Source organism: Macaca fascicularis, chromosome 9, assembly GCF_037993035.2.
Source record: "Macaca fascicularis isolate 582-1 chromosome 9, T2T-MFA8v1.1".
NCBI lineage: Eukaryota > Metazoa > Chordata > Mammalia > Primates > Cercopithecidae > Macaca > Macaca fascicularis.
In genome coordinates, this window is record NC_088383.1 from 18856689 (window position 1) to 18870087 (window position 13399).

General features: G+C 41.7%; 1 protein-coding gene across 6 annotated transcripts in view; it reads left to right on the forward strand.

Moving 5' to 3' along the window:
* The first annotated feature begins 3089 nt into the window (after positions 1 to 3089).
* The window catches only part of SLC39A12 (solute carrier family 39 member 12), an 80595-nt gene continuing 70285 nt past the window's right edge, over positions 3090 to 13399 (forward strand). For 3 of the 6 annotated variants that reach the window (XM_005564744.4, XM_045399649.2, XM_045399650.2), the window contains exons 1-3: positions 3090 to 3195; positions 4354 to 4700; positions 12785 to 13066. In XM_005564744.4, coding sequence (XP_005564801.3) covers positions 4440 to 4700; positions 12785 to 13066 — 543 coding nt within the window. In that variant the 5' untranslated portion in view covers positions 3090 to 3195; positions 4354 to 4439. The remainder of the gene's footprint in view (positions 3196 to 4353; positions 4701 to 12784; positions 13067 to 13399) is intronic. The other 3 variants (XM_065520388.1, XM_074001152.1, XM_074001153.1) reach the window with 1 other exon arrangement.

Consider the following 13399-nt stretch of genomic DNA (forward strand, 5'->3'; position numbering starts at 1 on the left):
ATCTGAGTCATTTGTGTGTCCATACAGCATTGTAAAAAGAATCTTAGATTACAGATAAAAATATGGGGTCCCATTGCAACAGATAGTTGCCCAGTAGTACAGGCACCAATTGATGCAGAGAGACCTGGATTTCTGGTGGCACCTACTAGCTGTGTGACCCTGGGCATTTCTGAATTGTACCATGAGAAGTAAACTAGGTTTCATTGCTATTATTGAGAAAACATAATGTTACTTAGCAGAGTGCCTAGACGTAAGAGATGATCAATGTTAATAAACATTATTATAATTATTTAGCAAGATTAGTGCCTTTGAGAAGAGGGAAGATGACAGCATAAAGGGAGATATGGGGAGAAGCCAGGCCTAGAGGTAGATCATACTTGAGGGATCTCATACAACTGCCAGAGAAGGCCCCACAAGAGGTAGGCTGGGTGCTGAGGAGGAGAAGCCCCCACTGTCTCAGGAGTGCACTGGTCAAAGCCAATCAGGATCCAGTCCTGCAGCAACAAGTCAGGTTATCCAGTGAGACTTGAGCAGATTTCAGGATTTGCTCATTGGAGACTGTAAGACTGTTGGAATGGACTCTTTGTGGCAATAAGATGTCAAATTATGAACAGGACCTAAGGCCACACCATACAAGGGTTGAATACCATACCCTAAGCTATGTTCTAACTGCCACTAGGTTTTTATTTTTCTCTAGCAGCTAAACAAGCTCTGACCTTGAGGTACGCAATATGAAAACAATTACAACTCATCCAGCCTGCAGGCACTGACTGACACCCCATTCTACCAGCCAGAACTACAGCTTTGTTTGGATGAGAGACTGATTTCAGTAACTTCTCCTGATTGAAGACCACTGGCCATGGACTGGTTCTAGCCAGTTTCAGAAGCTACACACTGAATGCCTTTGTGTCTCTCCTTCACCTTTTGACATATAGGACCTAATTGTAATACACTTAAATGTTAAGTCTCCACCTCAAGGTGAACATGAGTTGTGTGTTACATGCATGTTCAATATCCATGCATCAGGATGATCTTTAATGAATATTCATAGGACCTCCTGTAACCTGTTGAATATGTATGCTTTGCTAACCTGTTCAGCATAAAGCTCTTGCCCCAATGCCTCCTCCTTTGAAGTGCCTGCAAATGGTGGATGGCCGACGCTGTGATTCCCAGCCTATCAGAATGGCCACCTTGCAGGCTGTAACCCATTTGTAAGAAATAAAGTCTCTTTTCTAAATTTGTGTGACTTTTTTTCAACTTAACATAGGTGATAGTAGGACCAGAGAACTTGCTGAATAGGGATTGGACTATTTTTCCTTAGTGATCTCATCACTAAGTCTTAGAGACTGGGACATGGTTAATAAATGATGCTCAATTGAGACCAGCCTGGCTAACATGGAGAAACCTGGTCTCTACTAAAAATACAAAAAATTTGCTGGGTGTGGTGGCACACGCTGTAATCCCAGATACTCGGGAGGCTGAGGCAGAAGAATTGCTTGAACTTGGGAAGTGGAGGTTGCGGTGAGCCAAGATTGCACCATTGCACTCCAGCCTGGGCAACAAGAGCAAAACTCCATCTTAAAAAAAAAAAAAAAAAAAAAAAAAAAAGATGCTCAAGTGGTCCCCACCATGGGGATGAGAGCTGGCATTGAGAGGAGCTGGCAGGGAGCGGTGGTCGGGCACCACTCTGGTCCTGAGCCTGCTCCCTCCTCACTTCTCTGCCTCAACTAGACTCTCGGCTTAAAGGGCGTGACTTTCATTCCTAACTCCCTGCTCCTCTCTTTGACTGCTGATTCCAGACTCTAACTTCAGTTAATCTCAGCACAGAGCTCACAAGGCACAAGCCAAGTCCCTTTCCTTGACAGTTTAGTTGAGTCCAACTGTTCCCTGAGGGCTTATCACAGAGGAGCCCTGGCTGGGCATGGTGGCTTATGCCTGGAATTCCAGCACTTTGAGGGGGTCTAGGTGGGCAGATCACCTGAGGTCAGGAGTTTGAGACCACCCTGGCCACCATTAAATGACGCAACTCTGTCTCTACTAAAAATACAAAAAAATTAGCCAGGCGTAGTGGCGCACACCTGTAATCCCAGCTATTCAGCTATTCGGGATGCTGAGTCAGGAGAATCACTTGAATCCAGGAGGCGGAAGTTGCAGTGAGCTGAGATAGCGCCACTGCACTCATGCCTGGGCAACAAAGAAAGATTCCATCTCAAAAAAAAAAAAGCCTGGAATTTTCTAGGAATATTTGCCTTTGTATTTCCATCAGTGACCAGCATTCTGTCAGGAACATCCCATCCCATGGCTCCCAGATTTCATATCCAATTAGTGATGAGGCTAATTATCCTGATCTCGAATTTCCTCTACCTGCCCACCAGCTGACTTAAACCCCTATACTGTGGGCATGTACTCTTCCCACTCTGAAATCTTAGGATTTAACTTCTCTTGCCTCCTAGAAAATGAACCACTTTGTTCATTCAGTTATTTACTCACTAATAATTTGTTGAAAGGCTTTGTTTTGTGGAGCATGAAGGATCTGACATAATAACTCCGACCACTGATGCTGGTGATCACAATATGTGCAGCTGATTAAAGTTTCTCATTTATACTACCTACTTCCCTGGTAAGAATTTCATTCCTTCACCAATACTTTTCATTTGAAAACATCTCATTACGAAAGCCTTCAATCTTTTAGGCTTCTGCATCTTGCAAAACAAATAGGGTTCCAAAGAGCCTATCTTTTCAACACATCCTTGGTTTGAGCCTGGATGAAACAGTTATTACAGAATCAACCGGAGAGAAAAAAAGATCTTCATCTAACGCTAAAGTCTTTCTATTCTGCGAGGTGAAATCCTTTGACCTAGATTCTGTCCCTTGAAAGGCGAGTGACAGTAGGCGAGCCTACGAAAATTGGTTAAATCTTGATCTAAAAAGTTAAATTCATGAACCACCCTGATTTGATTACCCTGAAAAGCTACCAGACAGAAAGTTCTCCCTTTTATCCACCTTCATTGTTACCTTCAGAGCAGCTCTCTCCATAGCAACTGAAAACTTTTCTGGCCTGAAATAATCCTCTCTAGCTCCCAGTGCACAGTCAAAGAATTTTAAAAACAGGGAACTCTGTGACTGTGAAATACTCTCCAGGATTTAAAAGGCTGTGGAGCTCCAGATAAAGAATCATTTATCTTTCTTCTGAAGGTAAGCACTGGGGTTAGAAATGGTTGCATCATCCTCTGTCACTTTTAAATTGCTAACATAACAACCTGAAAATGTTGTTGTTGTTGTTTTTAACTCATAAAAGTAATCCCAGTACCTTCGTTACTAGCCCACAGTCATTTACCAGCTCATCTCTGGGCCAGGATCTGACATGAGATGCTGTTAACATTTTAGATGCCTCAAGCCATCAACAGAAAGATAATTTTTTTTTCCAGGAAGTTGATTGGCTCTAAAGTCATCCCCCACTCCTTTAGTCACCACTGAGTGAGTGCGTGTGTCATGTTCTTGAGGTCTTGAAATTCTATTTTTCTAAGATGCTTCCTACTCTAGAATCTCAACTCTTAATAAACTGAAAAAACAGACCTGCGTTTTCTGAACATTACTATTTTCTTCTAATACTTTTCCTTGTCTAACCCCCCCATTTTTTTTTTTTTTTTTTTTGAGATGGACTCTTGCTCTGTCGCCCAGGCTGGAGTGCAGTGGCACGATCTCGGCTCACTGCAACCCCCACCTCCCAGGTTCAAGTGATTCTTCTGCCTCAGCGTCCTGAGTAGCTGGGACTACAGGCATGCACCACCACACCCGGCTGACTTTTGTATTTTTAGTAGAGACGGGGTGTCACCATATTGGCCAGGTTGGTCTCGAACGCCTAACCTCATGATCCGCCCGCCTCAGCCTCCCAAAGTGCTGGGATTACAGGTGTGAGCCACTGCGCCTGGCCTAAAACTTTTAAACTCAACATCATGTTGGTCATTTAGTAGAATTTATTGCCTCTTTTTATTTAGGGGCGAGGACCACAAATCACTTGGAGTTCTTTATAATGGGATAAACATAAGGTGTTTCCCAACCTGGGTCCTATAGCTTGTACCACCTGTTGGAAAATGGAGAAGCTTATTCTTCCTAATATGTGACACTATGTTTAGGGAGAGGCAATCTAACAAGCTTTTTGGCTGCCTGTGCAGTTTGAAAGTCTACAGCCATGGAACTTTCCTGCCATTTGGGGTTAGAAATTACCTACAGACCGCCTGTTGTGTAGAAACAGCTTGTCATTGCAAATCAGCTTAGCCACCCAATTAATGAATCCTTTCAAACATGTTGCAGGCACAATAATTGAGGCTTTATTTTTCCCCTTTACCACAGAAATTCCTTTGGTTACAAGTTTACCCCGTACACGGCAACATACTTATCTCCATCCAAGACAGACTCAAGGTGGAGGAAGCGTGGAAATGTGCTTCCAGACAAAGCTTTCAATATCCTGGGTGCCATTGTTTCTTCTACTCAGCCGTGTTTTTTCTACTGAGACAGACAAACCCTCAGCCCAGGACAGCAGAGGCCGTGGGAGTTCAGGCCAACTGGCAGACCTGCTACAGGTTCTCTCTGCTGGTGACCACCCACCCCACAACCACTCAAGAAGCCTCATCAAAACATTGTTGGAGAAAACTGGGTGCCCACGGAGGAGAAACGGAATGCAAGGAGATTGCCATCTGGTTAGTGAAATAGAATGGGGTCAGGTATCAGGGCATGTCCAAAAGAAAGCAATGGATCCTATAGGGATTTATTTCAGTAACGTGAAATCACAGGCTAATCTTCCAATATACAATTGGGAAATGCATTCTGGCAAAATAATTTCCATATCTGGGATACAGCAAATCATTCAGCGTTCTATGTATAGCACCTAGGGACATTTTTGTTGTTGAAAGGATGATGTTTATGTAAGTCTTTCTAGAATCCTTCTGCATATATAGAGGTATTTATTTGTGAGCGTGAACTTTTAGTCCTCTTTTCTTTTTTGATTGACTAATCTTTTTTTAAAGCCTTCAGTGCACTTGCATGTGACTAGTTTTAGATGCTATTTGTTTGCTGGAGCATAATGTGATCTGATATTTGTCCAAAATTGGATTTTTGAGTACTTTTTCCTGGCATGGTATTTTCTAATATTATGCATGGTGGGTAGTTAATGATTGGATAATCATCTTAACAATGAGGAATCTGAGCTGGGGAGACAGATGCTGCAGGTGGAGCTGAAGTTGCACCCATGGCTCCTGAGGCCTGAATCACAGCCTGATCTTAGCCTACAAAGTGAATCTCAACCCTGACTGGAATCAGCTGCGTAGGTTTCCCAGCATACCCATGTTTGGGCTTCAACCTCTGGAGACTGAGATTTTACTTGTCTAGGATAGAACTTTTTAAAGTCTCTCCAGGTCACTATTTTATTTTATTTTATTTATTTTTTATTTTATTATTTTATTTGAGACAGAGTCTCGCCCTGTTGCCCAGGCTGGAGTGCAATGGCATGATCTTGGCATACTGCAACCTCCGCCTCCCGAGTTCAAGTGATTCTCCTGCCTCAGCCTCCCAAGTACCTAGGATTACAGACATCCACCACCACACTCGGCTAATTTTTTGCATCTTTAGTAGAGATAGGGTTTCACTATGTTGGCCAGGCTGTTCTCAAACTCCTGACCTCTTGATCTGCCCGCCTCCACCTCCCAAAGTGCTGGGATGACAGGTGTGAGCCGCGGTGCCCAGACTCCAGGTCACTTTAATATGATGTCAGCGGTGGCTGAGACTCTCTTCATTAGGAAGGGTGGGGTAGGATGGAAGGAGGTGAGAACTCATGTGTTTAAATGACTACAAAAGAAAAAATGAAACCTGCTCCATCCCATTCCTGACCCATGAGATTTTTTAGGATGAACCTATAAATGCATAAATGAAAGCATATATAAATAAGTAAAACAAAAGCTGTCTCCAAAATACATTTTGGCAGACTTTCTCAATCATGCATAGCTCTGAGGTGAGGGAGGGAGGGGAGGGGAATATTTTCTGACCAAGTGTTTTGTTTTTTCGTAACAGAAGAGGTCTTGCTCATAGAGAATTTTTCTCTGCTTTGTGTGAGCAATAAATAATTCAGTAATTATTAAAATACCCAATGGTTCCCAGAGGAAATGTGTTATAATAGGCAACTCATCTGTGATGACATTAATATATATAGATAGCAACACAAGACGTCCCACTGGAAATAACCAGAAGTCATCTCTTATTCATGTCCTCTGAGGATTCGCTTCAGGGGAATGTTCTCCTTTAATGACGTGAAGTGCCTTATTAAGGCTGCTTGAATAGTAGTTTTGCTGGGAGGAAGGTAAATATGCAAAATTGTTCTCCATTTTCAGGGCTGGGGGAAGGATTGTTGAGCACTTATTGTTTTCTGTGACAGTATCAGGACTTTAGCTAATTTGGTCTCCATTTGAATCAGTTCCATTCCTAGGACTTGAAACACCATCTTTAATAGCTTCACCCTCCTTCTCTGTGAAAGAAATGCAGGTGAAGCAGAAGTGAGTCTCAGCTTTACCTGCTCAGGAGCCTTCAGTTCACCCCAGTCACCCACCAGGAAGGAACTTAGGAAATGTCTCCCATCATTCATGAAAAGAGAGAGGAAACAGAGTCCTCTGGATTTCACAAACGCCCCGGTTCTGGCGTAAACCACAGGGCTTCAGCTTGTGGCCGAGTCTGTTCTGTCATTTGAGGACTTTGTCTGCTGACAGGAAGGGTTCATGCTACAAATTCTGTGGTAAAAAGAGAGGTTAAGGGGGTTTGTTCATATCCCTAAATGTCTGAATAAAGAGGGAAGTAGGTATCTTGGATTTGTTGGGAGGAAAAATGCTTCCAATTTTAGGTCTGTATAAGAAGTGAAATTTTTAAAAAGTCAATCTGAAGTATCTGAGAGCACTGCACATTTAAAATAAATTCAGTCACGCTGCAGTCTTTGAAAATGAATAGTTCTGGGCTGATCCTGGCTTTTTCTTTCTTTAATGAGAATGGTTAGAATATAGTTTCAATGAACTTCATGAGGGGTTAAATAACTCCAAAAACAATACATTCCTCTTCAATAACTATGAGAACCATAACCCTACACAGGTTTCTGAGAGGAAAAGAGCCCTTTTCTGGCACCTTCTAGTGTTGAGACATGTGGAGCCTCAGCTTCCTCACCCGGAAGGCTGGGATCATGAGCCCCTCCTCAGGGAGGTCTGTGAGGACCACATGGACAAACCCATGTTCCTCAGGGGTCAGATGTCTGTGAGGGTCACATGGTTGTGTATATGCCCCTGAGGGAGATACCTGTGAAAATCACGTGGACATATGTGTGCTCCCCAGGGAGATCTCTGCAAGGATCACATGGACACATATGTTCTCAGGTAACAAATCTCTGAGTCACGTCTGAGTCATGTATCACATCCCAGGATGATCTCTGTTGATCTCATTGACACTTGCTCCTCAGGGAGATCTCTGTGGGGATCTCATGGACATATATGTTCCCCTTAGGAATCAGATTTCTGTGAGGATCTCATGGACATACTTGTTCTTCTTAGGAATCAGATCTCTGAGGATCTCATGGACATATATGTTCTACTTAGGAATCAGATCTCTGTGGGGGATCTCATGGATATGCATGTTCTCCTTAGGAATCAGATCTCTATGAGAATCTCATGGATACATACGCAGAAAGTCAGATATAGGAGCTCAAGTTCCTTCTGTTCCCTGTATCTCACGGCAATGTCTGATTTCTCCTTTTCCAGAGACACTAGAGCAGCGCCATTCCTCAGAATCTCCCACCCGCCTGTGCCCTAGGCCCCCCTCCACTGTCCTACATTCTGAGGATTTTAAACCAAGTTCTCCAGGCGATTCTTAGACACATTCAAAGCAGAGAACCACTGCTTTAAGGGTCTCCATTTAATTCACACCTAGCCCTAGCCCCTGACTCTCTTGTCATAACTGTCATGGAATAAAGTGTGGAAAACACCCAGCTTTGTCTTATTATCTAACAATTTGATCTGAACTCTTCTCCGTTAAAAACTTTTTGTCAGTCAGAAGACCCACTAAATCTAGTACAGACCCTAAAGAGCCAGTACCTGCCATCAGCAACATCCTTCTAGCTCTTCGTCAGGAAAAAAAGAAATACACTTTCTCTCTTATATTTACAGTCAATTATCAGCCACCGCCCCATCCACCACCCCCCTGCAAAAAAAAAAAAAAAAAAAAAAAAAAAGACCTTATAGAACTAAGAACTTAAAAGAAGACAGTCTCTTTTAAGTTCTTAGATTTCTATAATATAAGATTTACCCATTACTCAAAATCAAATGTTAAATACCTTTCAGTCTAAAACCCTAGAGTTTATCCTGGAGGCCTGACAGCTGTCTTATTGATGTAGGAGAAGATAGCTACCATGTTGCTTTTTGTCCACTGAGTCCCTCACCTGGTGAAGATCATAAGCAAAGTTGAATTTCAAGGTTGGGGAAGGCCATGTGATGCGGTGACAGGGTGTGGTGGACCATTACTACCAAGTATCCTAGTAGCCTGTTTAGCTTGTAAGGGGAGCCTCTCCTTGCATTTTAGTCAGTCTTTTCCCAAAGTTTATTTCCTTATAAAGTCATTAAAACTAATTCCCAGAATCTCTGAGGTTTTTTTCCCCTCCTTAAACCTTATTCCCCCACCTGACAAGATTAAAAGGAAAATCAATGGATTATTCCTGAATGAGTCCATTCTTCTTAAACAAAGAATTGCTTCACCAGAGAAGGCAGCCTTGGACAGATACTGATGCCTGTGGGGTGGCAGTATTTGCAACATTTTGCTAAACATCCTCTCCCAAACACAACTGAGCCAACTTCTAAAAACATTAACAACAAAATAAATCTAGTGGTGATGAACTGAAAATTCTAGCTCTGTCCTCATCCAACAGTCCCAGTAGTGTGCTTTTCATCATATCTATGTCCAGGGGAGGAATTCTTATTTTATGTTAGCTTTTCTGAGGCTTCCACCTGTATTCTTTCCTCAAGCCACCACCTTCTGTATTAAAATACATTCTTCAAGATTCAAATATTATAAATGGGAGAAAGGTTTCCAGCCCATGGTCATTTGATTCACAATTAAGCTTTAGTGTAGCAGGCCTCAAAAAATCAAAGCAAATGTGACACAACACCTGTGCATTCAAGGTTACCAAAATCTCTGTTCAGACAAAAGATGCTTCTACAACTGTTTCAAGCTTCCCAAAGCTAGAAACCAATTGTACCTTCCATATTGTATACCTTTTATACACAGTTCTGGAATGCCTACCCACACGATTACATGCAGACCCTGCTCTCTGCTGTTCTGTGCCATGGATTCCAATTCCAACCCTGGAAAGGTACATGGCAAAGACATTGAGGAAGAGTGATGCATGGACAGGAGTCTCCGCATCTCAGATGGGTTGAAATGTGGCCACATGTTCTGTCATGTGCTCATACACCAAGCCTTGCCACATGGTTGTGGTCTCATGGCCTCATGAGCGTGCTACTCCTTGCATTGTAGACATAGACACTCTTCTTACTACCTACCCAGCCCCATCAAACAACCTGAGCAGCACTTGAAAGTATAACATAAACTCATTCCATGCTCTGGTTGTACCATATCCTTGTTCTTATTGATGTTAGGCTTGGACCAATCTCTTAGCCACCTAACTGACCTCTATTCCCATCAAATAGGAGAGAGAGAAAATTACTGGTTGAGGGGTTGCCCATCAAGTACGTCAATGGGTCCACAGCCTGTGTTCTCCATGGCACAAAAGGAAGGAATAAAAGAATGGGTCCTGTTCTTGGAAGAGCAGGAATTGTGACTGACAGTGCTCTCCACCATTAGCTGTGTAGCTTTGGGCAAGTTTCTTACCACTTTAGTCTTGGTTTTCACATATTCTATGGGTAAACTTTTCTCATGAAGAAAGATGTAACTCATATGTTCTTTGCAATATCCTTGCATACTGTACACAAATGTATGCATTAATTCGTTGTGCATTAAATAATTGAGTAATTGGTCTTCTAGTTGCTTTATATTATAAAAAACAAATATTTAGAAATATTTGGTGGCTTATTACATAGGCCGGAGACATTTTGTTTCTCACACTTAAAATAATAAAATAGGTTTCTTATTACTAAAAAATTCATTACTTTGGGCATTTTTCAGAACCAATGAGATTATACAGCAAGGCATAACTGAATGTAAAAGGTACTCTGCACATTGCTGGGCACATGGCTACCAGCAAATTGTAGTTAATGGTACCAATAGTTTAGTTTCAGGAGGTTATTTGGTACGGAGAATAGCTTTATTACACTTTTATTTCAATGGATTCGCCTTTTGGGTCTTGGTGTCAGCCTTGCCATCAGCTACCAAGGTGTGGACTTTTCTTCTGGGTTACTTAGGGAACAGAAAATGGATGCCGAGGTTTTAGAAGTGGAGCCTAATATCCACATTGAGAGTTGGTCTTAGTGGAACCCCTGGGTCCCCTCTGTTTGAGTACTTGACCCCCTGCAGTTGGGTTCAGGAGGGATTAAAGTCTGTGTGGTTTTATGAAGAATGTGATTATGCTTTGATTTGGAGATGGATGACATTTGTTTCTTCCTGACTCAGATGATTACATAGCAGATGCTACACAGTGGGTTGTACAGCAGACCTGAAATTAGAACCCCCAAAACTTCCACTTCAAAGAAGACTAGATTAAAATATATTGTAGTACAATATCCCCACCATGGCACAAATCTGTCTGGGAGTCAGGACAGGCGTTTCTCAATGCTTTCACTCTGTGGCTGTGTCCTGGGGCTGCTTCTCAGATCCTGTGAGAATTCTCAGGAGTTCCCCAACTGTCTCTGAAGAAAGGCAGCTTCCCTCTTGCTGAGAAAGCTTCTGGTCCACGATTCCTGTGTCTTTTTCTCACTGTCCCACAACACTTATCCAAATCCCTTATGCCACATAAACTTCTCAGATTGCAGGAGCTGGGCATGTGCTTGTGGTTTGTGAAACCAATAAGGCAGCACAGTGCAGGGGAGGAAAGACTTTTCCTCTAACGTCTTAAATTCTGTAGCTGGGGCTTGTGAACTAAATGGACAAAAGATGGATTAACAGGAGAAAAAGCACACACATTTTATTTGATGTTAATATTTTTATGTGGAATAGGGGCATCATAAAGAAAGTGAAAACTCCAAAGAAGTGGTTAGACCCAGGGGGTTATAAATCATTTAAACAAAGAGTAATAAATTGTGGGGATCTGACAAGAGTAAGAAAAAAAGTGAATTTGGACTAGAGATGGTAAATTGTGGGAAAGTGACTAGGAAATATATATGTGAAACCAAATTTTTTTTTTTTTTTTAACAATTATACCAATGGAGGATTATTTTAGCAAGGTTCGTTTGTATAGGTTCATCTCAGCATTAACTCCCCATCTCCAGTGATAAGAACGTTCTCCTCTTCCTGATACAGCAAGGATACCTTTCTCATGGGAAACTTATGCCCCGCTTTTAGATAGTAAGGGGCAGGGCAGAGAATCCTTCCCATGCCTGCTGTTTCTCAGTTGCCTTCAGCTCAAAATAATCAATATGCTATGGTGGCATATTTTGGGGCAGTATGTTCTGATTCCCTTCAACAAAATCATTTTTGGCAATTTCCCTAAATAGGCTAGAAGAGGGGCAGATGGAAGTCATTTGTAAAATTTTTACACCTCTTAAGTGCCAGATATCGTGCTATATGCTGAGGATAGAACTATGCAAAAAGCAGACAAAATCTACTCTTTATGGACCACTGGTTCTCATAGAGAAGAGAGAGAATAAACAAGTAAACAAAGCAATTTTACAATACGAGTGCTATGAAGAAAAATTTTTAAATGATGTATTCCAGAATTGTGCTGTCCAGCACAGTAATCACTAGCCTGCATGTAACTGTTGGGCGCTTGATTCGTGGCTCATCCAAACTGAGATGTGCTAGTAAGCATAAAATGCACACCAGTTTTCAAAGACTGTTCAAGAAGAAAAATATAAAATATCTTTAATTTTAAAAATTTAGATTACACGGTGAAATAATTTAATCTTGGTACATAAGGTTAAAATATTACAAAAGTTACTTTTAGCTGTTTCTTTTTACTTTTTAAAATCTTGCTGCTAAAGAACTTCAAATGACATATGTGACTCATATTTGCGGTGTGACTTGTATTTCTATCAGATAGTTCTGTACTAGGGAACGCAGGTTGGGAATCTTTAGGAAGGTGTTGTGAGAGGGTGACATTTTAGCCTGAAACCTGAAGAATGAGGGGAACAAGGAGACCTGGAAGATTGTGGGAAAGAACTTGGTGAAATTGACATAAAATCACAGGGGCAGAAGTTAAGTGAGGTGCTGGACTAAGGCTAAGAGAAGGAAGGGTAGAGTAGACAGGAGCCAGAACAAAAAGAAGATTGCCAGGAGTTTGGATTTTGTTCTAAAAGCAAATGGGCATCACTTTAAAAGCCAAAGAATAATCTGTTTTACACAGGCAACAGGTCAACAACTTGTGGCCACCCTAGTTGGAGTCAGGAATTACTCTTAGTGGAAAAAGAGGGTTCCATGGAAGGGCATCATTGTTATATGGGAGTCCAACTCTTTGAATCTGGCTATTGATCCTGCCTGCTTTTCCTTTCTATTTATAAAATGATAAGTAGCAAAGACCCTGGTGGTCATTAGTGTTCTGGAACTATTTGCTAAGTTTTGTTTCTCTTGTTGCTGTCATTGTTTTCTTCCACAGTGCTTTGAACCAGATGCACTATTACTAATAGCTGGAGGAAATTTTGAAGATCAGCTTAGAGAAGAAGTAGTACAGAGAGTTTCTCTTCTCCTTCTCTATTACATTATTCATCAGGAAGAGATCTGTTCTTCAAAGCTCAACATGAGTAATAAAGAGTATAAATTTTACCTACACAGCCTACTGAGCCTCAGGCAGGATGAAGACTCCTCTTTCCTTTCACAGAATGAGACAGAAGATATCTTGGCTTTCACCAGGCAGTACTTTGACACTTCTCAAAGCCAGGTAAGAAGGCAAAATGGCTAACTGGTTCTGCTACTGAGATACAGTCCTAGAGCCTTATTGTTTGTTCCTTATTTATTTCAAAGACATTCAAGAACTTCTAAGGGAGGTAAGTATTTGTGGGTTTTGGTTATGAGATGTTAAATGACATAATTTAAAATTCCAGGTCCAAAAGAGGAAATGTAATGACTAATTGGAAGAGGAGTTTTTGCCAGAAGTTGGGTGGGTGGACAGGCACTCCAGGTGAAACGGCAGCTGTCTTCTTCTGAGTCCCTCTGAGTACTCAAATCAGTGTGACCCCAAGGCATTTTGACCAATTTCCAAGGACTGAGCTGT